The sequence below is a fragment of the Sabethes cyaneus genome, chromosome 2 (assembly GCF_943734655.1).
Source record: "Sabethes cyaneus chromosome 2, idSabCyanKW18_F2, whole genome shotgun sequence".
Lineage (NCBI taxonomy): Eukaryota > Metazoa > Arthropoda > Insecta > Diptera > Culicidae > Sabethes > Sabethes cyaneus.
In genome coordinates this window covers 55,664,122-55,687,967 of record NC_071354.1, presented here as the reverse complement: position 1 = coordinate 55,687,967, position 23,846 = coordinate 55,664,122, and the positions used below count along the sequence as shown (strand labels likewise).

Here is a 23,846-nt window from a genome sequence, read left to right as displayed (position 1 = left end):
GTGACGCCCATCGGTGGAAGTCGTTGTTTTACAGCGAGGTGGTGAAGCAGTGCTAAATAAACTGCAAAGCTTACGCTGATACAACATAAACATCAACGTATAATGTCAAATCATATAATATTTTAACTGAACAGTGTAGAAAAATCGATTTGAGCTAGTGAAATGTTTCGAAATAAGTTGCGCTCATCGACACATGAACATCAACAGGTAATGTGCATACTTTAATATTGTTCTGTTTTCGTTGAAAAGGAACTTAACTATTGCCCCGTAGATTTCTAGTTGGCTCGTTCTTCCGAGTTCATCGACTTTATTATTAATACCTAGTATTTGAATTTACATTGAAAAATATTTAGATTGCATATCAAATCTGAACACCGTACTCAATTATGTACCTATGAATTGGTATCATTCTTTATAATATACTAAAAGTATATATTTTGGGTGTTTGGCTTTGTGAAACCTTATGTCGATAATAAACTAGACGAGAAAAAGAATCTAATTTTTGAAAAAAAAATCAGTTGTTTAGTATTCCACATCCTCTTGCTCATAAGAAATGTATGATTCATTATCAAACACAATGAATTTCGGACCATGTCAGATAACCATTTGCATTATCGTGTCAACCGAGCTTTTCTGATTCGATCTCTATGAAATGTACATTGATTGGTGACTTCTATGCATTGTATGGTATGATATTTAACGTTTGATTCCGAACGAAGATGGCATTAGGTACTGTTTTTGAAGATTTTAGTTATTAACTTTTCAATAGTTAAACATATTTTATATATGCACATCAAACTGGACCCTTTTGCGAAACAAATTTTGTTAAAAGAATACAGTTTGTAACTAATGTTGTCTTAATGCACAATTTATTTCGAATACCCGTTTAAGTTTTGATAAGATCAATATCAATACCTGGAAAAATACGATTTATAAAACAATTTACACAGCTCGACGATGCAGACCTGATTTCGCTAGGCTCAAGGCCACCATTATCGAAATTCTGCATTCTGCGTCTTGTTAATGACTCACAATTGCATAGTAAATGTTCCGATGTGCTGCTTTTTGCATTGCAAAATCACATTGTAAATATAAAATCGAGCTTTCGAAGGTGATATCCACTCGTAAAATGTTTGGTCACTAGGCCAGTGAATGTGCTGATATCTTTTATTTTTCAAAATCAACGAGTTTCATATTGGGGGCTGTAAACTCTTTTAAACTCTTTTAAGCACTTGTACGGCCAACCAATTGACGTTGATTTCTTTACCCTCCCACTACTTCTGCTCGTAACCTAGACGATAGTTGAATTATGTTTAAACGCTTCTAGAGTTTTAAGTGCCGTTTGACTTATTTGAGACAGGCGTTAGCACGTCTAACATAACGTTTTTTAATGTAAAGTTTTGTGAATTCTACAATAATTACAGCAATTTGTGCTTGAAAAACTATTGATCAATTTCTTATAGCTACAAATTTATTTTGTTTTGTATTCATCTAGCACCGTTGTTGAACACAATTTTCAAAATAAATTTTGAAATAAATTATAATAATTTGTATCAAAGTGCAGTCCTAGGTAGACTATCGTTTTACAATTCAAATATGTGTAAATATTTACATAAAACGTACAATAATAATCAAACAACAATGTTCATATGATAATCAGTAACCAATTTATAAAGCAAAGCAGACATTATAAAGACTCCAAGGACTCCAACCAATTATACCAGATTGCATTCAAGACGAGCAAAAGTAACGTAGTTGCTTCTTATTGAGTTAGGGTATCGGACGGTATTTTCGGAATGCTACTAAGCTCAGGTTACATTCCTTTTCTCTGGTACGCTTTCCGAAATAAAACAATACTGAAACGAATGCACTCTTAGGTTTTAATATGTTATAACTATTTTGATAAAAATGTAAGTAATTTTACCATATTTTATTCAACAAACATTAAAACCACTGTTTCTCCACTAGCACGTAATTAGGCCGAAAAAAATAGAAGCAACCGCTTACTTGTATCCGCTCTCTATGATAGTTTGGAAAATCACAATTTTGTTCGCGTTTACTTATTCTAGAAACTAAACGACTGTTAAAACAGTATCACAGAACAATTCCATTTCTTTTTATCAAGAAGGAACACCAAAATTTCCAAAATCAACTAGCTGATTGCCCGATCTTACTCGGGGCCCATTTGCCTCTCAGTACATCTGATCATTGTAACGAAAATTCTTACAATGCTAGAAACAAAACCCTTTTTTTCATTTGAATGTGTCTATTCGCTTTATCAGTTCCCCTCATGCACCCCCCCTGCACTGATTCTTTTATGCCAAAATACATGTGTTTGACAAACGACGTTTAATGAAGAACAGTCCAGAAGTTCCGGGCAACCTCCCAGTGCTGATTCCCTTATGTGTCAAGGAACATGTGTACCAAGTTTAATGAAGAACAGTCCAGGCGTTTCAGAGTTAGAACCGCCCAGCCCAGGGGAGTTATGGCCTACCCTCTGTTAGTAACCCTCCCCCCCTTCTTGTCAATCGCCCAGTGCTGATTCTCTTATGTTAAGGAACATGTATGCCAAGTTTAATGAATAATCGTCGAGGTATTTTGGCCAGTTATGGCCTCCCCCTGTTATGAACCCCCTCTTATCAGCCCCCCAGTGCTGATTTCCTTATATGTGCCAAGTTTGAAAGAGATCGGTCAAGGCGTTCTGGAGGTGGAACATACAGACATACAAACATACGAACATACTCACGCTCACTTTTATATATACACTGAGCCAAAAATTGTCCGTACAGTATGGCCTGTTTTTTGGTTAGTGTATATAGATTGCAACTATTTTAGGCCCATTTTTTATTGTGGTGTCTGTCTGGTTTGAATTTCCAGCAAGCCGAACGCGCCTGTATGGTACAAACCAAAACAGTTACAGAGCAATCCCCAGAATAACTGAATAGGTGGAGTTAACAAAAAGAAGGGGGAGGTTCCCTAATAGTGGGAACTGAAGGGGTTGACAAAAAAGGGGGGGGGGTTCATAACCGGGGGGAGGTTCCGAAATGTTTGGATAGCTCTTCCTTAAGTGACGGTGGAACAAAACGGAGAGCTGTCGACCGGAGGTTACTGACAGGAAGGGGGGAGTAACGCCCACATGACTGGAACAATTTATCTGTACAACAGAAAAAAATCTGAATAGAAACACGAATGGTCTTTGATTTTCTTTCTTTATAGGGTTTTATAGGGTTTTCCGCAAAGAAAACAGATGTGCTAGTGGCCGGGTAGACAAAAGAGGGGAGCTGACAAATGGCACGCCCTGTTAGCTTCGGGGTACGACGCTGGCCTAACAAGCCAGTCGTCGTATGTTCGAATCTCGGCTGGGAGGTGCTGCTATAGAGTTAGTAGGATTGTTGCATTAGTCCCGTAATTGCTCTGTACTATAATAACCGGTCTGTCGATAAAGAAGGGTCAAGCTCTCAACAGGACGTTTATACCCATGACTGTGCTTTGCTTTGTTTAGCTGTATCGCACATTTTCGAAGTTAGACAGCTACATTAAACCGGCCAGATCACGACATGAATATACCCTTTTTTAATTTTATTCCTTTTAAAGTTTAGTTGAAACGCTTAATCGCATCATTGGTAAAAAGGTGGTATCGTTTGGTGCAGGTCTCTTATGATTTTTGCACTTGCTTAATGTAAAATTTCTAAACCCACCCGTGTTTTGATGTCTTGTCTTTTATAATGAGGTCACGCATCAATTATTTTTTATAACGGTAGTTTTTTAAAATCAACGGTGGAGACGGTAGATGAAAGTAATGAAATAATAGTGTTGATAGTATCCCAGGGAAGACAAAAGGTGTGAATGAAAAAAGCGAAAAACTAATTAAGGAAAGAACAACGCTTATTAAGTTTGTATAACGTTGTATAACATTAACACCCGGTGATTAGCTGGATTCAGCTCCGTGGAAACCACGGTGACGCCATTGTCGTCGTAGCACCGTTCAATCGCTTCTAAACGCATTCTTTTTCATAAATGTTCTAATTTATGGTTACAGAAGTTACAACAAATTCATCTTTTAGTTCGCAGCTGTAGATTACGTGCCAAACGAAGAACTTATTCGGAAACTTCCAGCTCTTTTATTCGAACGAGATAAAAAGTTCTTCCTTGAGAGATTCTAGTGCATTTCTTGTGTGTTCAGATTCTGTGGGATTCAACCTTTAATAATAATAAGCAATCTACATATGATTTGGTATGGACTTCAGCATTTTAACCAAGTTTGAAAGGAGTTTTGCTTGAATTTGAATAAAAGTAATGTTTTGTGGCCAAAACATCTGCGAAAGCGTAAAGCCGTTTTACGACATTCGACACCAGGCAAGGTTTGAGCTGAGATTTCAACAAACTTTTTTCCAAACCTTAGTTCGAATGGTGTTTGAAGATAACTGTGTAACTTTTGTTGATCAGTTCTTTTGGTCAAATCCAACCAGAAAGTCGTTACGAATCTTAGTGAGAGCTTTTTATTTTGCTGAAATATCAAAATCGTAAGTCCCATCAAAATATCATCAAAATTACCTATGTATCGTAGGCAATTTTCAATTTTAATGTGATAATTGTGAATGCTTTTGTCTAGCGAATAGAAAAGTTTCTCTGCAATTTTCGAATAACTTCCAATTAAACCCATGTTTGGAATTCTCGACAGCGTATATCGAAGAACCTATCGTAATTATTCTAGAGTTAACCAATATGATTAATTAGGGGGAAAATTAGAATTTTAGCAAAGCCTCAACAATATACGCGAAAACAGCATACAATTTCTTCCGGGATAGGCAGTATAATTGCTAATAATTTTAAACCGAATGAACTTGAGAACTCATCTTTGGCACACGCTCTTTATACATACATACAGACGCTCGAAATGCGTTTCGGCTAATGATGATCCGCTCAGCAGTTTATAACAATACCATTGCAGCTTCCGTAATGTCGGTCGGTAAGAAAGAAATAAATTCGATCATCGATGATTGCACCTCATACCTTGCCCCAATAGCACATGTTCCGTTAAAGGTAAAGAATTGGTGAATAATTGGTCATAATGTTTGTTTTGCACAGAATTTGCAGCGGTTTTTTCCCCAAGAGAAACCCACTCACACAAAAGAATGGAAAATTGTCTCTTGAGTAAAAACTTAAGCTTTGTATGTGCCATTGAAAACAGTGAATAAATTCTTCGTCATATCCATTAATAATCTCGGTACAATTCTAATCTGTCGTCATACGTTCAACGTTCATACGTTCATTGTATTACTTTTTTCTCTCCTTCGACTGCATTTTAAGCCCTAGTTTTAACAACAGCCATCATGACGTTAGTCCGATGCATACACTTTGTTTCTAAGTCTAGATTGATTCAAGACCAGTTTGATGTTTACTACTAGTTAGAGATAAATACAAATTAGACTGAATCTAGAACAAACCGATGATTGTTGTCATGTGTCTTGTTGTTTTTACATGTATATATTTATCAGTTCTTAAGTTTTAATATATTCCAGATACCCAATATAGTAGAGAGAACAGGTCTCAATTACGTTATATCAATATCAATTTATTATTCATCGCATACCTGTACCAAGTATGGAAGAAAGTCTACAGGACATGGGACGAATATGTGTATCGCATCTTAATTATTAGTTGTTAGGTTGGCTTGTTTGGCAAAACTAATTTAACGGGTTCTGTTTCATGAAATGTTTTGAACTAGTCAAACAAGAAAGTTCGTGGAAGTCATATCACGTATGGTTCAAATCATCTTGATGTTGTTCGAATTTTGTACAAAACATATTCTCTTTTATGTTGTTTCACCAGAACTTTCATACGCTATTTATGCTCTGTTTCATTTAAACCATTCGTAATAAATCGAAAGGAATCAACAGTTTTTTTCTATCTATATTATTTTTGCAGAATGTGTATATTCACTACAATACAGTTAGTTGTCCATACATACTAATGCCTGTTAACGTAACTGTTAGTGTCTGTCCAGGGCAGTTGCTTCCAAAAGTAAGCACACTAACACTAGTTGATTGTTGTACCCGGTTACATAACAACTGTTTATGTTCACTTGTGTGTCCGAGTCAATCCCCAAGCAACGCGATTATCCTAGATTTACTCCAAGTGGGATGACATTAAAATATCAAATCTGTCCTTAACACAAATCTTAGCCGTCTGAACAATTAGAATTAAAATTAATATAATGGAACGAAAGGGAAGTTTCGATCACGTAAAAGCTTTGGTTAGCAGCATCCATGGCACCTTTCCGAACACAATTCTTCCGGATGCCGCGTTCGGTGCTAATAGTCCTCGCTCGTCGTTCCCGATGACATCGTCCCATGATCGTCCCTCCCCGATCGGCGATTCTACCGCTGAATCCGGCAATGGTTCGCCAAACAAATTGCCTCAACAACCCAGGATCCCGTCACTGGTAGTAACAAGCTCGCTTTCACCCTATCATCTAAGCAGTAACCCATCGGCAACCGGCGAAGGTGACCATTCTCTGAGACGGTTCAGTTTTGCGCTCATGAGACGGCATTCGAACACGGTACCTAATATCCCGAACAAAACATAAACAACAGAAATATGATTTGATCAGCACGGAGTTGTGTCCAGTTTATGCAATGTTTTTGCTCCCCTAATCTCTGTCTAAACCTTCCGGAAATCGATGGCCGTGTCCTATTAGATATAGATCCTATCATTGCTGTGGTTTTCTATTGAATACTTCCTGTTCAAAATTGGAACTACCTGTACTATATTTGGTTGCTTGTTATTGTATCAAAAGTTCAGATTGATTAAATGTTTGCACACTAATTTTAACACATCCTGCGATTGCAAATATCAGAGACAAAAGGGAACGTGTCTTTTTCGATGTTTGCAATCGTCAATTATATACGACGTAGTGAGAATTAGATGGTTTGTATGTACTATAATGGTTTTCAAATGCATGCCTATTAGTTAGTGTTTATGTTTTTTTCGACTGTGACCAAAATATGCAATAAGTATTGATTCACTGTTATTTTGAATATCTTTTAAGAAGATGTCAGTCATCATTGATGTTTCAAAGTCAGTACTTATATTAAAAAAAAGAGTCTGTTCATAAAAATATAGTCTCTGTGTTCAGATTGGCAAGAAGCACGCAGTGAACACGTTTTTAAAAACAGAACTTTTATTTTGCGCTAAAAAAATTGCTTCTGAAATTCGAAAAATTAGTGACGGAAATGAACCCTAAATGTAATACAAGCCAACATAAGTGTGGCAGTTCAACTTCAAACAATCTTTCTATTATAAATGAATAACAATCCAAAATCTGGATGGTATTCTTAGCAAACTTAATGAATTAAGTATTGCTCTATCTTTTGTATTTACGGCGCACTCCCACTCTACACTGAGTGGTACACATAGAGCGCTCTTTATGTACTAACGAGTGTAAACCTGGAGTGCGCTGTAAATACAAAAGATAGAGCAATACTTAGTTAAGCAGTTTAATAGATAATAATAAGCTAATAATAATATGCCCTATACATTTCTTTTTGAAATTTGCTTCGCCGAGGTGCTACAAAGAGCACGACAGTCCTGCTAGCAACGTGTGTTTTGTTAATGTGAAGACTCATCCGATTATCCTATACAAATAAACCTAAGTAATGGAAAATTGTATTTCTGAAATAGCAATGTCAATCGAAGAAAACAAATCCATTAAATTGGAAAACTTCTTTCTGACAACGAGTGAATTGTACATCGGAAAAACACTTCATCCGTCATGAGGCCAAGAACGAGCCAGGTCATTATTTGTTACTTTGCTCAGATTTGAAGCATATTATAGTGAAAACGTTGTGCAACACTCATATCGTAACAAATGATAGTCGAATGGTATTAAGTTTAGTGAACTTAGCAAGTGGACTAAACCTCCCATCGCAGTTACTTTGGTCGGCTCTCTATTCCTTCATATAGTACCAAATTTTCTCATAGTGAACAAGCCCCGTCACTTTCAAACGTCTAAAAATTTCTAATTTTTTAAATCGGCCTCCCAGTTTTACTCGAGGTATGATGCTGGCCTAAGCCAGTCGGCGTATGTTCGAATCTCTGGGAGAAGCTGTAAGAGTTAATAGGATCGTAGCAACTGGCCCTGCAATTGTCCTATACTCTAACAGCTGACTGCGAACTCTGCCGTATAAAAACAAAAGGTCAAGTTTCGATAACGGAACGAAGCACCTAAGCTTTGCTTTGCTTTTATTTAATTTTGTAAATCGCCACTTTCGAACTAGTCAGCTTGAAAAAAAACAGGCCTAATTTTTTTCACTTATTTACCAAAGTCTGTAAACTATTTTTATTTGCCTTACGGATTTTTATCTTATACGAATGTACATCCATTAATTTGGAGTTTTCCTCTGCGATAATTATAAACTCAAAATTATGAATCGTGCAAGCATTAAATCAATGATGCAAGCGAACAACGGCGAAGATCGAAACTTAAATAAATTCTAATTTCCGGAGAACCAAAATAATAAAACAGTTCAAAATAAAACAAGTAAATATTTCGAATCAACGTGAAAGTTAGCAGAGTCAGAATCCGAATCGGAAACTGTACTAATACGCTCGAAGAATTGCGCGCTCCGGAGGCAGTTTTAGTCTCAAAGTTACAGAGCCTGCATTGCACAAGCGAATGGCCGTGGGTTTGAATTCGAATCTCAAATGAATCAACACCATTCGATGTCAAATGACTTTAGCATGAGTTAATTCTCAGGCCACCGTATTATCTTTCCTCCATGCTGAATGCTTCTACCCTGTTGGAGCCTCTTAATAGCATAAAAAAGTCACTCTTATAGTGATTATGCACCGATCAGAGGGAGAACCCCAGCCCTTACTATAACTGGAGATAGTACTGGCTTCGAGGAATGAGTGGACATAGCAGAGTAAGATTTGAAGGAACGGTAAAACCCAACAAAGCAACATAAAAAATCACGCATAGAAATTTAATAGCATATCGCTCACCCAATAGCGATTATTGCGAATAGGAATGCAGTACAGAATACAGCATGCATTTGGGCGAAATCACATTATTACTGATCGCGGCAATAAGTTCACACGCACAAAAAAGACATGAAATCTGATAAAGCCATGATAGTTATAAATTTTTGAAATAAGCGAGTATATGGGAAAAATTCGTTTGGATTTTTCTGGACAAGTAAAGGACATCGAATATTTTAAATATTGTATTCCCTCATTACATTTCATTAACTAAATCAGTATGCAATATTTCATGAAATGCTGGCAGTCTTTGACTCATTATGTACGACAATTTTGAAAATAATAAAAAAGATAAAGTTTTACGGTCTTCGCCAAAGTTATTCGTAAAAATATTCTACAATTTTTCTGAAGAAAGTGAACCCGTTGGTATTAAAACAAAGAAGTTATTTTTGAGATGTTTAAGAAAATTAGCACCAGCCTAACTATATTTTTGTAGTTCTATAAATTGAATTAAATATACCAACCTCATGTTTTTAGTCTTGACCTTGAAATGCGGTCAAGCATACCTATATATTTATATTTCGTGAAACGGTGGTTATAATTGATGCAGGGACAGTAGGGGAAAGCAATGAGTTTTTTTTGTTAAGCGTAGCTACCAATAATCCCCCCCCCCCCTCACCTTTCCGCTCTTTCCCCTCCATTAAAAAAATTCATTAGTTTCCCCTACCGTCGCTTCATCAATTGTAGAATTACCGTTTCAAAAAATATTAAATTAAATATGCTGTTTAACTTTTCTAAACTTAAATTTTCTCCAAATCCCACTACGTTCTAGAGGCTTGTTTATATGGTAATAACTTGGTGTTTAACCCTTTGCCCTTCTGGCATACAAAAAAAACTTAGTGTTTTCTTAAGGTTTTACAATTTTTTTCAACAAAAATATTTCTTTTTATGCCAGAATTTTTAAAAGAGTTGGTAATTTTTGTAGAAAAGATACATTCAAGATGCACATATTGTGACTTCCAATTCTCTCATACGGAAATTACCCCGTAGAAAAACCCATGGTCTCTGACAAAATCAATTTAGTCCGAATAGCTTTTCTACAAATAAAATTTGAGACTCTCGATTCATGACGATTTTCAAAACAAATAAAATACACTGAAGTCGCTTTTTACGCGGTTTTTACGCGACTATTTTTACGCGAATTTCGGAATTTACGCGGTTTTTTACGCGAATTTCGGAATTTACGCGGTTTTTTACGCGATTTTCGGAATTTACGCGGTTTTTTTACGCGATTTTCGGAATTTACGTGGATGAGCTCAAAACGTCTATTTTTTCGCGTTGTGTTGAAATCCACAAAGCTTTTTCACGCGAAATTTTGGTTTTTTACGCGAATTTTGGAATTTACGCGGTTTTTTACGCGAATTGCGGAATTTACGCGTTTTTACGCGAATTTCGAAATTTACGCGTTTTTTACGCGATTTTCGAAATTTACGCGGTTTTTTACGCGAATTTTGGAATTTACGCGGTTTTTTTACGCGAGTTTCGGAATTTACGCGGTTTTGATATACGCGGGACGTGTCCTTCGCGTAAAAAGCGACTTGAGTGTACATTATATCATAAGTTCTTGGTTTTTCTCTGTCTCCTTATTGGAACAATTAAAACAATTAAAGATAATCGTTATTTTCGATTTCGATTCTACTTTTCCACCTATACTTAATACCAATTTTATAACGATTCTACCAGCGACAATTATAGGGTAACCAACGTATTTTGGACCCCATCAGCAGCTGTATACAGGACACTTCCATTTAATTTTGCTGTAAGTGTCCAAATTATGTAGGGGAATTGTGTATAACGTGCCCCCCTGGCCAATATGCCCTCCCTTCGTTTTTCTAAACAAGCGAAATTAAAATGCTAAACCACCCAGAAACCATAGTATTTGATGGAACTAGCCTACTATGCAAGTATGACAGTTGTCACATGCTGTACAAATAAAACAAAAAATAAATTTGTTTTTGAGCAGCTTCCGTCGTAACTTTTGGCGTCGTTTCCATAAGCTATTTTCTTGTCAAAATCGGTAAATAACCGGTTGCTGCGATTCGATTTCGTGAAGTAAACTTCAAAAAGACATGCCTGCCAAAAATGACGGTTTGAAACGCTTGATTTACTTTAGCATTTGATATTTTTTTCAAATAAGTAAAAGCAGGCCAATATGCCCCACTTGCGGTGGTGCAATTTGCCTCCCTTGCAAATGTGGTTATAAACATAGGTAAATAGATCGAAGTTGAAGTCAATTGCCATTATTTAATTCTTTAGTATTGTAGAGTAACCGTGGTGGAAATAATTGATCAAATTCCAGGTAATTCAACTACGCGGTGCAAAATGCCACAGCTGCAGTATAATGTGCCCCATGCAGAAATCAGAAATGTAGAGATCACCTCTATGTAGGTTTATTTATTTTTCTAAATCTACTGACCTCGATTTTACTTTCCTTCAGTTGGATCAACCCTGCGAAATGGTACGTTCTACGAAAAGATTTTCCTTTGAAATGGTACAGCCCGCGTAAGGTTTTTCGCGAAATGGTATTCTGCGAAACTCTATATTCCGCGTTATGGTCAACCGAGAATTGGTGTTCCGCAAAATGGTATTCGGCGAAATGGTTTGTAATGATGGCCGCTTTATTTTATCAGGCTAAGCAATGGGGGGAGTTGTTTTGCTATTTTACTGTGAGGAAAATTTGTATATTAAAAACCCATGAACTCCTCAGAAACTTGCAAAACTCGAGATTGTGATAAAGGTCATCGAGATTCAGGATTTATGTACAACACAGTTTAATTTGTGGCAATACGAATTTTGTCGGGTCAGCTAGTTTTATATAAAAATACGATATTTTGAAAACAACGGAAATAGTTTTACTTTCTACAAAATAGAGTTGGTCTGGAAGAAATACTCAAATTACCTCATTGGGCATATTATACCGCAGGTGGGGCATTTTAGCCTGCGTAGACGAGAAACACAACATTTAGGTGCTTTTATTAAATAATTTCTAGCATATTTATTCCACAATACTAAATGAAATAAACAATTGCAACGTTAATTTAGGGAAGCATAACAGAGATACATCCATTTATTCTTAGGAGGCACATTATACACATTTCCCCTACAGCTGCTGATGGGGTCCAAAATACGTTGGTTTGGTTACCGTACATCTAGGATTCTAGTGACTTGCGGACGAAACTGGATACAATACGGTGCCCGCAGCGCTTCTTTAAAATCATGTTTTCCATGTTACTAGCGAGTCACTGGAATTCCATGTTTCTAGCGAGTCACTGGAAGTCCCATAATATGAAGTATGACAACGTTGTGGTTCGATATTTTGTCTTGATTATCGAATATTACTGAATGTATAGATTTTTGCAGCATTAGAGATGGAACCTGGAACTGATGTGTTTTCGACAGTTTTTCTTCGTTGTTATAAATCATTGGCGAATATTATGCCATTTTGGCATACCCATATTAAAAAGCAAAGATTATCATAATTCATCTGTAATGAAGTGATTGTATTTTTGATCAATTATGGCCAAAGTTTCTCCTCTTCGAAACGTTAGTGGCGAATCATATAATCTCTAGTATTTTTTGGTTCAGCTTAACAATTATTGAAACAATGTAACGTAAAAATTCTATTCATTAACCGTGTTGTAGGTTTGAGGGAAAAGCTGGAGCCGACTCGGCTACAGCCCTGCCAGTCAGCTGTTTTGTTCTATGTGTTATGTTGTTCCGTTACTTACGGTAGGACTCTCATTCTACCTTCGTGGCGTTGAAGTTATCGTATCATTTACATTGTACCTAAACTGTAGACTCTCACAGCGGAAAAAAACGTCACTCTCTTTCGCTGCTCGAGTATAGTTATTGGCAGAAAAAGTGGCATTTGATGTTGGTAGCGTGCCTTCTCAGCAAACATGTTTTGGATTTCGTGACGTATTTTCAGCTTTGCTACTGAAACTGTTTACCGATGCTAAGATATGCATCTTTTACGGTGACGTAGTTTGCATTTACTGGTATCAAGAGCGAGCGATCCTGGCTCTCCAACTGCCCTGATGACGGTTGGTTTGTGAGCTTATTCTCAAGATTTGCGCGCGCGCCCCTTTTGCATTAATCGCTGCAACTCGTCGGACAGCGGACAGCAGCAGCGGTCCCGCGAGTGAGCTGGTCATCATTGCCCTGCCACCAGCATGGTCAGCAACTGCTGAGAATAAAGGTGAGATCAACCTCAGTTCAACCGCGACATTCAACGAATCCGATCTCTTCAGCGTCGCGTTGTGATCTCCAGCGGAAAAGAAATCGCGAAAAGTGTACGGAATCGGACGCAAAACAGTGCGGCGGAATTGACTTTTCGAAAGGGATGCATACGTACAGCGGATGGCGCGTAAAAGTACGCCACTTGCATGCTGCCTCAGAGAAACTGTGAATGGAGTGTTTGGTGTTTAATTATTATCTTGCATGCATGCATTTGATTGCGGCTGATGTGCTTCAAGTTATGTTTTTATGTGCCTGAAATGCATAGCTTATTATGACCGGAAGTTTCATACCTGGAAGAGAGGAAGATATTTAATTCCGTTGACATCCGCTGAAACAATCCTGCGTCGTTGTTCCTAGTGCAATTGTATCAGTATTATGCAGTGTTCTTCTATAGTTGTGATGTTATAAATAGTTACAGACGGTGAAGGTTGTTTGAGCTTGTAAATATTCCGACGGTTTAGAAAATATATGATGACAAATGGTCTACTAGCAAAAGCCTTCTCGCCGAACAGATATCCGTTGTGGATGAGAGTATCCTAGTTGAGCTTCTAGACACCTAGAATGCATCTGAATATTGTGCTCTGTTGAGAAATCTTTCATTGTTGAAAACTTACTGTGACGGTCCTGTGGATTTTGTATTGTGGTATGCTTGAAAGACAATTTTAAACCAGGCGACCCGTCATTCGCAATTGTCTCAGGAAATCCAAGTATTGCCGAAGATATTTTTGAATGTACATATTTGGTCAATTCATTTTGCAGACAAAACCGACTGCTAAGCTGTTTTGTAAAAGGTTTCGTATTTTAAAAAAAATCCAAGTTACTCTTTCGTCACATATTTCGCGAAATAACCTTCCACATTTCTTTAGTTACAATTCAAGTATGATATAAAGTTCTGTTAGTTATTGTAGTTAATTCCTGTGTGATTGTGTCATTCATCCTGTGCCAATAGCATTTGATATAAAATATAAGTAATAACTGAGTTCTATGAGACACACCTTTAGGATAGCAATTCCGGGACATATTACGTTTAAATTGCTTTTGTAGTAGCAGTTCTTTGTATTGGCAGATTCGTAAAGTTTTGCTGACAAGCTTCTATGGATTGATTTTAATTCACGGCGGCATATCTGGCAAATTGCTGTTTGTCCATTGCCGGGATAATAAAATTAGCATAACACCAAAGACATGGCTTTTATGTTGAATGTATTCCAACTGTTGAACGAAAGCAATTTAAATTCCCAATAAAACGTGTTTATGTTGCTCACTCTACCTTCGTAGCCAATAGTAAATCACTCAACTTGTTATGAATGGAATGTTCATTGGTTGTATCCTATCCTAGCTAGAAAATGAAAATGAAATTTAAGTGATAGCTTTTGGAACAGCTCATATTTATAGCTGTGGGAATATCGAAAAATGAAATATATCTTTGCACCTGCGGAAGGAATGTGTAAATTCGAGCGACCGAGGTGGTTAAATTTTTACCATTGTATAACGTGAGTGAGTGTTTTCCATTATCGCAAAAATAGTTTTTTGGCAAGGTCGTTTTTTCCAATTAGTAAAATGTGAACAGGCAGTAACTTGACCACAACTTTTCGGCTAACCTGAGGAATATTACAAGCATTAACCGATCTAAAAACTCGTTCCGTTCCGCGAATAAAGTTCAACAGCCGACCAAAAGACATTCCGCAATCTCACAGTTCTGAGTGGTATAAACGAAGCAAAACGTACAGCATAAATTCCGCATAAATCTCTTTCGCGATTTGCCCGAAAACAGCGTGAATGCATCCGATCCTGCCCATTGTGGCAACCGCAACGGTGCTTGAGACTGACCTCGTACCGTCTTCACTAGCAGCAACCGCGGAGCAGTTCAGCTCAGTGGATGGTATTCTGCTGACCGTGTTTGCTCTCCGTTACCAACACTCCCAAGTCAGCCACCATGAAGATGATAGGATGCGACGAACTAATTTTAAACGTCCAACGACTAAAAGAGTACAGCCGCCGGATCTCCAGATCATCGAAAGTGCATGTTAGTGGTGATGGAATGTCTCTTTTATATTACTATAAACAGTTTTATATACGGCTCTTACCAGTGCAGCAGCAGCGGTGGAACAGGTTTCAAAGAAATTATGAATAAATGTCCAATGTAGCAATTCCAGATTCCTCTACTACTGCTTTTGCGGTAATGATACGGCTTCCACTGGCCAGTATCAGCAAACTGCATTCAGTATAAATACCACGATACTGACATTCAGCATTGTGGGTGAGGTGTTGGTGTACTGGCAACTATACTTTTCATAACTACGAAATGCACTATGATACCGTTGTTGATATTAACCTATCAAACATTCCGCCACGCGTTGGCTGTTAATCGGTTGATTTAAATTTATAATTGAGATTGATTGGGGAGTAAGCAATAAGTGCTCGCTCCTGTGTAGGTACGTGGTTTTCACACCATTTCATTTCCATTGAACAATCAAGTATTTTTACACTTTGTAACACCAGTTTTGGTACAGGATAATCATCTTATCGAGTACTTGTTCTATACATATTTTCTTCAATTCTGTCTTTAATTTTATTACAATCTCATGTCATCGAATACATAGACATAAGACTACTTCTGATTTATTTTTGAAATCGACTTGGCCAATTTGGGTGGCCCTAACAATTCTAGGTTAGTATTGATCCTGGCACAATACAGAAACGACTAGTCATCCAAAAAGAGTCATTAAAACTTCAATTATTTTTCTCGCCCTACTTCTGAGTTTTCACTTTTACCGTCAGAAAAGTCGTCACGAAACAAATAATCGTTTAGATTGATCAATCAATATCCATTTTATTTTGTCATAAAATAGCTCCCGAACTGTTACACGAACGAGAAACGCGTGCGGATGTTTTCAGATAGTAATAAATATTCGAACTGAGCCGAAAAAAAAGCCATTGAATTTATTGAAGTTTATTTGTCCCAACGTTCGGAAAATACTACACACCTAGAAGTTCTAAGATAAACAGCTTTTGAAGGGAGAACCGCTCGGGCCTCCACCATACAGCAGAAATAGCTCCCATCATCCATAAATTGGCTGGCCTGGCCCATCAAGTCTAATGCTTTCGCCAGAATTTATGGTCTGCTCATTTTTACGCACAGGTGTAACCAGTCGCTTATTACTGTCCCTTCCGACACGAGATAGCGTACGGCTAGATGACCATTGTTATGTTCTTTCAAAATGATTGCAGTTATTATTTTATCGTGTGCTACATCGATTCGACTCGTTAGTGTAATAAAGCGTTCTCCGGGCGGCGTGTCACCGTTTATTTGTTTAGCCCCGACAGCCGCGGCCGGTAATTTGTCTAATCACGCGAAGTTTGGCCAATTGGTCGTTGCGAATTTCTCTAATAGAAAAAGTAGTTTGCATTACAACTATTCGTTAGATTGATTCCGAATTAAATAAAAATTTATGAGATGTCAGTAAACGGGACAACTTACAACAACGAAGTGACTAACAAACTAGCACAAAATTATGGAAAGTAGACTGTTACACAGATGAGAATTACAGTTTTTGTATATAGGTGATAGGAACAACTAAAACTGAAAAATCGCGACGACCCTTACCTGATAGTGACCCGACTCTAACGACATACCCTTAACAAAATAATTAATTCATTATTCATTAAATATGTACTTAGACGTCGTTGTAACAGGTCTGTTTGTGTTGTTTTTTTCGGCTACAGTACGCTTATGGAATCTGTACGGGTCTGCCTCGAAGTTAGCGGCATCCTTGCTACGCGGTCAGCCCACAGTAGTCTGCCGTCTGTTATTCACTTCACAATATCCGCATTCTTGTATACTTGATAAATTTCGTGGCTCATGCACCTGCGCCACACTCCTTTTTATAATATGCCGCCAAAAATTGATCGCAGAATCTTACGCTCAAAAACACCAAGAGTTCGTCGGTCGCCACGTCCACGTCCACGCTTCATGGCCGTAGAGTACCACGGGCACAAATAGCATCTTATAGAGGACGATTTTCGTACCGAGTTACACATGACCTCAGCTGGGTATGCACACGGAATGATGCTTCCGCTTCTCTGCACGCCTGTCCTTCGAAGGACATCTTCCAATGCAATGGTTAATAGCAAAATTGATAGCCCGTCACCTTGCTTTATCTAACGTCACAAACGAGTCCGCTGTCTACCCCGCTTTTCTGACGCTTGATTTTGAACCATCAAGGGTAGCACGTATAAGCCAAATCAGTTTTGTTGGAAAACCATTTTCAAGCATAATCCGCAACAGCTCATTTCGTGTAACTGAATCGTACGCCGCCTTGAAGTCTATAAACAAATGGTGAGTTTGTAAGCTGGATTTCCGGAATTTATCGAGGATTTGTCTGAAGTTTTTGGAGCATCTTAGTAAAATACGAAACCTGAAATTAAATTGAAAAGAAAACTTTCCAATTAAATTCTACTATGTATATTTATTCTTAAAAAGAGTCAGTTCGAAAACAGATACTGAGGAAGCCTGCAAGTCGTAGGCGAAATAGGTATCTGCCAGGGAGGTAATTTTGTACGCAGAATTGAGGAAAGTCCTCCATCTTGTTCACCATTTAACATTACATCGAAATGTTTCCAATGCTTGACCATCTTTTTCGGTAATCAGGTTCCCCTCCTTATTCTTGCACATAACAAGTGCCTCTAGAAGCAATTTTCCGCCTCCGCATGAACGCGATCCCACTGCCGGCGTTTTTTACGATGGTGAAGTCTCTTTTCGGCAGCTCTAGCATATCTCTTTCTTCCATTGATGCATTCCATTGACAGTTTCGATATGAGCTAATTTGTATTCAAAATACTTTCTAGTTTCAAATTTAACCTTTCTGTTGCTTTGTATTTTTTTGCTTGTAATATTGTTTTTCTGCATATTAAAGGGAAAATAGATGCAATAAAGCTGAGATTTATTGAGATTTATCTGAACAATCTTAAGTGTCTGAGCATAAAGGACTTTCCCCTACCCAACACTTCTTCCGCTGTAGTACTACAGCGTACTTTACAGGTTACTGATCGCGTCGTGGACGTGTTTCTACTGCTCGTTCAGGTTTTCTCCAGGTTGTTCACCGATCCGCTCATCAAACTTGCGAGAGCGAGAGTACTCTGCCACTGATTTTCGCTGAAATTACCGGATGTTCAGTCGTATCTTCCTCGTTGGTTTCGATTTGAATACGTTGGACAACCGGGCACGGATCTTGCTTACTACGAGATAGTGGTCCGAATCGACGCTTGGTCGACTGCGACGGAAGGATCGCACAACTGCGACATCAGAAAACTCCAGTCCATCTGAGAGCAGTCCTCTCCATTAGGGTTTTTCCAGGTGTGTTTCGGAATATTCCATCGTGCAAAATAGGTACTCTCTGGCTGCAGCGAAGTTGATTATCGTTTATCGGCCATTATCGTTCGTGGTAGGATGGAAGCTTTCTCTACCAATAACAGCATGAAAGTACTCTTCGCGTCCGACCTGTGTATTTCTATCCCCGATAATTATCTTTATGTCATGTCCTGGACACTCTCCATATGTCTTTTCGAGAAGATCATAGAACTCCTCTTTTACGCTATCAGGTTTATCGTTCGTCGGTGCCTACTCATTTATCAGGCTATGGTTAAGAATTTGCCCTTAATTCTCTACACGCATAGACGGCCATTGATGTGCGTCCACTTAATGACACGCTTCATTTGCTTTCCTTGTAATACGAATCCGACTCCATGCTCTGCTTTATTACCGCCACTGCCACTGTAGTAAATGTGATACTTGAATGTCATGCCCGCAATAGGATCTACTGCACGGAATTCGCGTTCGGCCATCGTGCTTCCTGAATGACTATAACTTCGACCTTCATCTTCTGTAGCTCTCTTACCAGGATACCCGCGCGTGCCGATTCAAGTAGAGTCCTGACATTTCAAGTACCAAGTTTCCAATAATCATAGTCCTTTTTCTTTTGCCTGGTTTTTATTCCGTTGTTGTTCATTTCCTGAATTATTAGTAGCCTAAGTTTTGCCTGCCTAGTCTCGTGGACAGAGCTGCCGTCTTTGGTATAGCTGGTGAGACACAGCGTTTCATAAGTCAGCCGCCCGCTCCGGATCAGTCGCTGTTGTACGCCGTCCCTAACCTGGGACACAGCCACATATTTGGTACGGAAAAGGCGATTCACCGTGGAGTGGTGTCCGTCGTGAGCTGCCCCTAACCTGGTGACAACCGCTCACGGCTGGCAAGGCCGTTCCCTTTTGCCAATACTCAGTGAAAGCGGAAGGCTGTCGTTTACTAGGCTGGAAAATAGCTCTTCTGCCCTCTGTTATGTAAAGAAGATTTTGATGATATACAACCCCACTTCCCTACATAGTACAGTTTTGCATAATGGGTTTACGACGCGGCCTGGTTTCACACAAACCCCCCCTCCCCTCCCCCCAGTAAGTGTACTACATGATATGCGAGTGACCCCTAAAAGAGGTAGCTCTATCGGACCCCTACAGCGGAATACCAAAAACTTAGCGTAAGACATTTATGCGTATATCGATAGCAGAAGCAATAAACATTAGCGGGTTGGATTAACATTTGCATATTCGAGTCAAAATAAACTCATTCAAATCATTAAATTAATTACAGTCGATATTTGTATAACGCGGGTAATTGGGACCGCGTTATACGAAGCGCGTTATACAAGTACACGTAGCATATGGAAATTGAGTTAATTGGGGCTATACCCGAATTTTACGAAATTTTGAATCAATACGACCATGGTTCCTTTGGGAAAGATGTCAAGTATATATTTTTCCATCTTGCAGATGCTTGGTGAGACAGAAAAATCCCCTGTTGGTCTTCCAGAGCTTCCGGAACATCCGCTAAATTTTCATTTCTGTGAAGTCTTCTCATAGCTTCAAAATCCTTCTTAAAGTCCCTATGGCTTATTATTTGGCGTAATATAAGTAAAGTAAACAATCCGTGCTATTGAGAAGTCATCATGCGATTCTCCGACAAATCCGGAACATCCGTAAAAGTGGTCAACGAGCGAAAATTGTTCTTTGAGTTCGGAATTATGTTCATTCAACCTCGAATTGAACAATGTGAAATAGAAATACAAATTCAGCGGTTTGTAACTCATCCTGGCCACTATGAAATGCATCGCAAGATCCGATATTAAATGAATAAAATTGATGATCAAGGGCATCGAACTGCTTATCGCGTTGACGAAAGCAATAAAGTTTTTGTAGCCTGTTCACTCTTACAAGAAGCCACATTCTGAATTGTCCAGGAAAAGGTGAAAACAAAAGCAATAATACTTCTCTCTCACTTTTTCGCAGGCAAACCCCATAAAAATATTAGATACCGTCAACGCGGATTACGGAATGGCCATGGCTAACTACGATGGTTAGATTTCTGTTAAAATTTTCCCAGAAGAGCACAATACCTGGCGAAGAGCTTACACAAAAGTTGATATATTTGCTATTAGATTTGTAAGTATAGTAAATGTTACCGTTGTTCAGTTTACTATACCACATCTATCAAATTAAACTAGCGAAATTGGTAATTTCAACAAACTTGCGAAATAACCTCGTTTGTTTGTCAGCGAACATTTGCAGTATTTGCATCATTTCTGTTTCTGAATCCGAAATGTTTTATATCAAACCTTTTTCAAATTGTAACACGGACTTCAACATGAATTTTCATTTATTGTTCACTTTGACGGAAAATCCTAATTTTCCAGTGAACGTTCTGGCGGCCATGTCGAGTCGTGAGCGGCCTATATAGTTGAGGATTGCTGATATTCCATTTTATTTTGAACTGTTACAAATTAAAAACATTTGCATTTCCAGTGACCAATTTCAGGTAAGCTTTGAATTTCCTCCCGGTAAACCATCCAATGGCCAAATTGAGTCACAAATAGTCGAATTATACTTCTTGTGTAGTCAAATTACACTCAAAATATTCACGATATATTCTGAATTTTCCGGAGGACCACCTTACGACTTCCTAAGGTCACTTATTTATTACTTTTTTTTTTAAATTTGTATCATTTACCCGACCTTAGTTACTTCAAAAATATTTTACCAATTTTAACTAACTTTACCAATACGAAAATTTCAACGGATATTCCGGAACCTCCAGCAGGCCAACCCGTAACTTTGTGGATTCCGTATATCACTTAGAGAGTCAATTGTTATATGCCCTAAAACTTCTTAAAAGACACCACGGTCGTATCTGTTCAAAATCGCTTAAAATTCGAGTTTAGCCCCAATTAACTCAATATCCATATGCTACGTGTATTTGCTATATGCGGAAAACCGCGTTATAGAAATATCGTGGTACCCGCGCTATAGAAATCCGCGTTCTACAAATCCGCGTTATACAAATCTCTACTGTATATTTAAAAAAAACTTGCAACAAAGTAGTTTACAATTTCTACAACTCTTGATTATACATCTTTTCACTTTGTTCTATCCTAGACCTAATAACTTTATTTTAAACAGGTGTCCTCCAATCTGTAGCACGCAGGGATGGATAAAATGATTCTTTTATTAGAGCGGACCTGAATCGTTCAGTTTCTGCTGCGAACCAGTAGATTATATATGATGGCTTGTTTTAAAGTGAAAACAAGTGTAGGATATGAACGATTTAATGTATGTTGGCGCCAAACGCAAGTCGTTGTCACTTCAAAATTAGCTGTCTTCATTAATCCATTCAAATGAGCGGTTTGATACACAGTATGCTTGATCGTGTGAAGTTGAAAATTGGTGAACTACTCGGTAAACTATGATTCGCGATTCACGAACGGCACGGCACGTTCGAAGAACCATGGTTCTGGTTTAAGAGCCATTCGCTTAAGCTTTCTTTCCTGTAAACCGGTTCATTTGAACGGCTCTTGAGCTGATAAACCTGAGCAGGTTATGATCGTCGAAATACGTTCAAAAATTGAATGTTTAACGTCGCATGGTACCAATTTTATAGATATAGTATGCCCGGTTGCATCAAAAAAGTGTCTGCATGCAGAACGAATTAAAGTATTGTAGTGTTAGGTGCTTCTAAAGATTGAAAAAGTTTCCCTTCTCATATTCGATTTTTCATCCTCTGCAATTGGGAAATTGAAGCGTATCAAAATGCATATGCAATGGCCTTTACCATTTTTACTCTTTTCAACTGGGCGGACTGTATTGTTAATGTTCAAGGAACTAGATCCTACCCAACCATTAAAAAAAGTGTCGATTTTTTTCAACTTAGAAGCTGAAAAAATAATTATTTAACATACAAAATGTATGTAAATGATATGAAACGTGGATCTCAGTCAAGAACCTGGATATTACTATTGACAGCAAAATAAGATTTAAACGCTTGCAGCTTTTTGAGCACGCAAAACCGGTGTGGTCACAATATAGCCACACTTCCCGGCTTACGAAAACCGTTGCCGGTCAATAAGACTCCGTATTCTAACGGGTGACAACTAAAATTTTGGAATTTTTTTCTCATGCTGTCAAAAAAAGACAAAGATACATGAAGAAGATCTGATCTATCGAAATTAAAGATACATTATCTATTGTTGAAAAAATCAGAGGGGTTGTGTACAAGACACGACCGCATATATAGGTGACGCAGGACTACGTAAGTCTCTTTGTAGTGATAGTAGCATGTATTCATGGTTGTAATCATTCGATTCTTCATGTATACATGCTATATGCAACATATATACATGCTACATGCGTTGTATGTAACATTTATCAAAGTAGTAGCATTGCATACGTTCAATTCTCAAAAGATTGTGCATTTGAAAACAATTTAACAAAATCAAGAACACAAACTATTGCTTTCCTGCTACCTTACTGAAATTAAAAATTGTTCTTATTACCCATGGTTCCACACGTTGAAGGGATTTTACCAATTCAATCCAATTTTATTAACAGCACATCTTTTCACTACACTTCTAATGAAACGGCAAGCATGCGTATTCATACAGAGTCGTATTACAACCGAACACTACAGCAGTAGCACATTTTTCCAGCACAGATATCAAATTCGCCGAGGTTTAATCGGCTCGCAGTAAAGAATTTGCGATCTGTTGGGACAACGAACTTGTGTTATTTTTTCTGGCACACTTCCCTAACACGGGCATCAAATTGGACCAGGTTTAATCGCGTTCGTAAGAAATCTGTTGGCACGAGGGGGTTTCGTCACTCTTTCTGGCGTACTCCCCAAGCAAGGACATCAAAATGCTCTAGGTTTAACCGCGGTGTTAAGAAATCTTGTTGAAATGAGGAAACTTAGTCACTTGTTTTGGCTTACTTCCCAAGCACAGATATCAAATTGGTATAGGTTTAGATCATCGTAAAGAATCTTCCAACCAATCACGAAGCGTGAATTCGGGTAAAACATAGGTTCATTATTTTCAATTTTTCAATAGTTCAACATCAAGAATCCATACCTTTCTTCATTTGGATCAATTCTTAGAAGATTTTCCGATCGATTGGTGTAAGAATATTGAAAATCGTTCGGAAAACCGCTGAGCTATTAGCGCTCAAAACCTTTGATTTTTCGTGACGCT

At 38.1% G+C, this 23,846-nt stretch overlaps 1 protein-coding gene across 6 annotated transcripts in view; it reads left to right on the top strand.

Moving 5' to 3' along the window:
- LOC128733944 (kinase D-interacting substrate of 220 kDa) overlaps window positions 1–23,846 on the top strand; it is a 56,341-nt gene that overhangs the window by 13,987 nt on the left and 18,508 nt on the right. For 4 of the 6 annotated variants that reach the window (XM_053827841.1, XM_053827844.1, XM_053827842.1 and 1 more), the window contains exon 2: window positions 2–207. The exons of the other annotated variants lie outside the window; for them this stretch is intronic. In XM_053827841.1, coding sequence (XP_053683816.1) covers window positions 163–207 — 45 coding nt within the window. In that variant the 5' untranslated portion in view covers window positions 2–162. The remainder of the gene's footprint in view (window position 1; window positions 208–23,846) is intronic. 6 annotated transcript variants of the gene reach the window in all.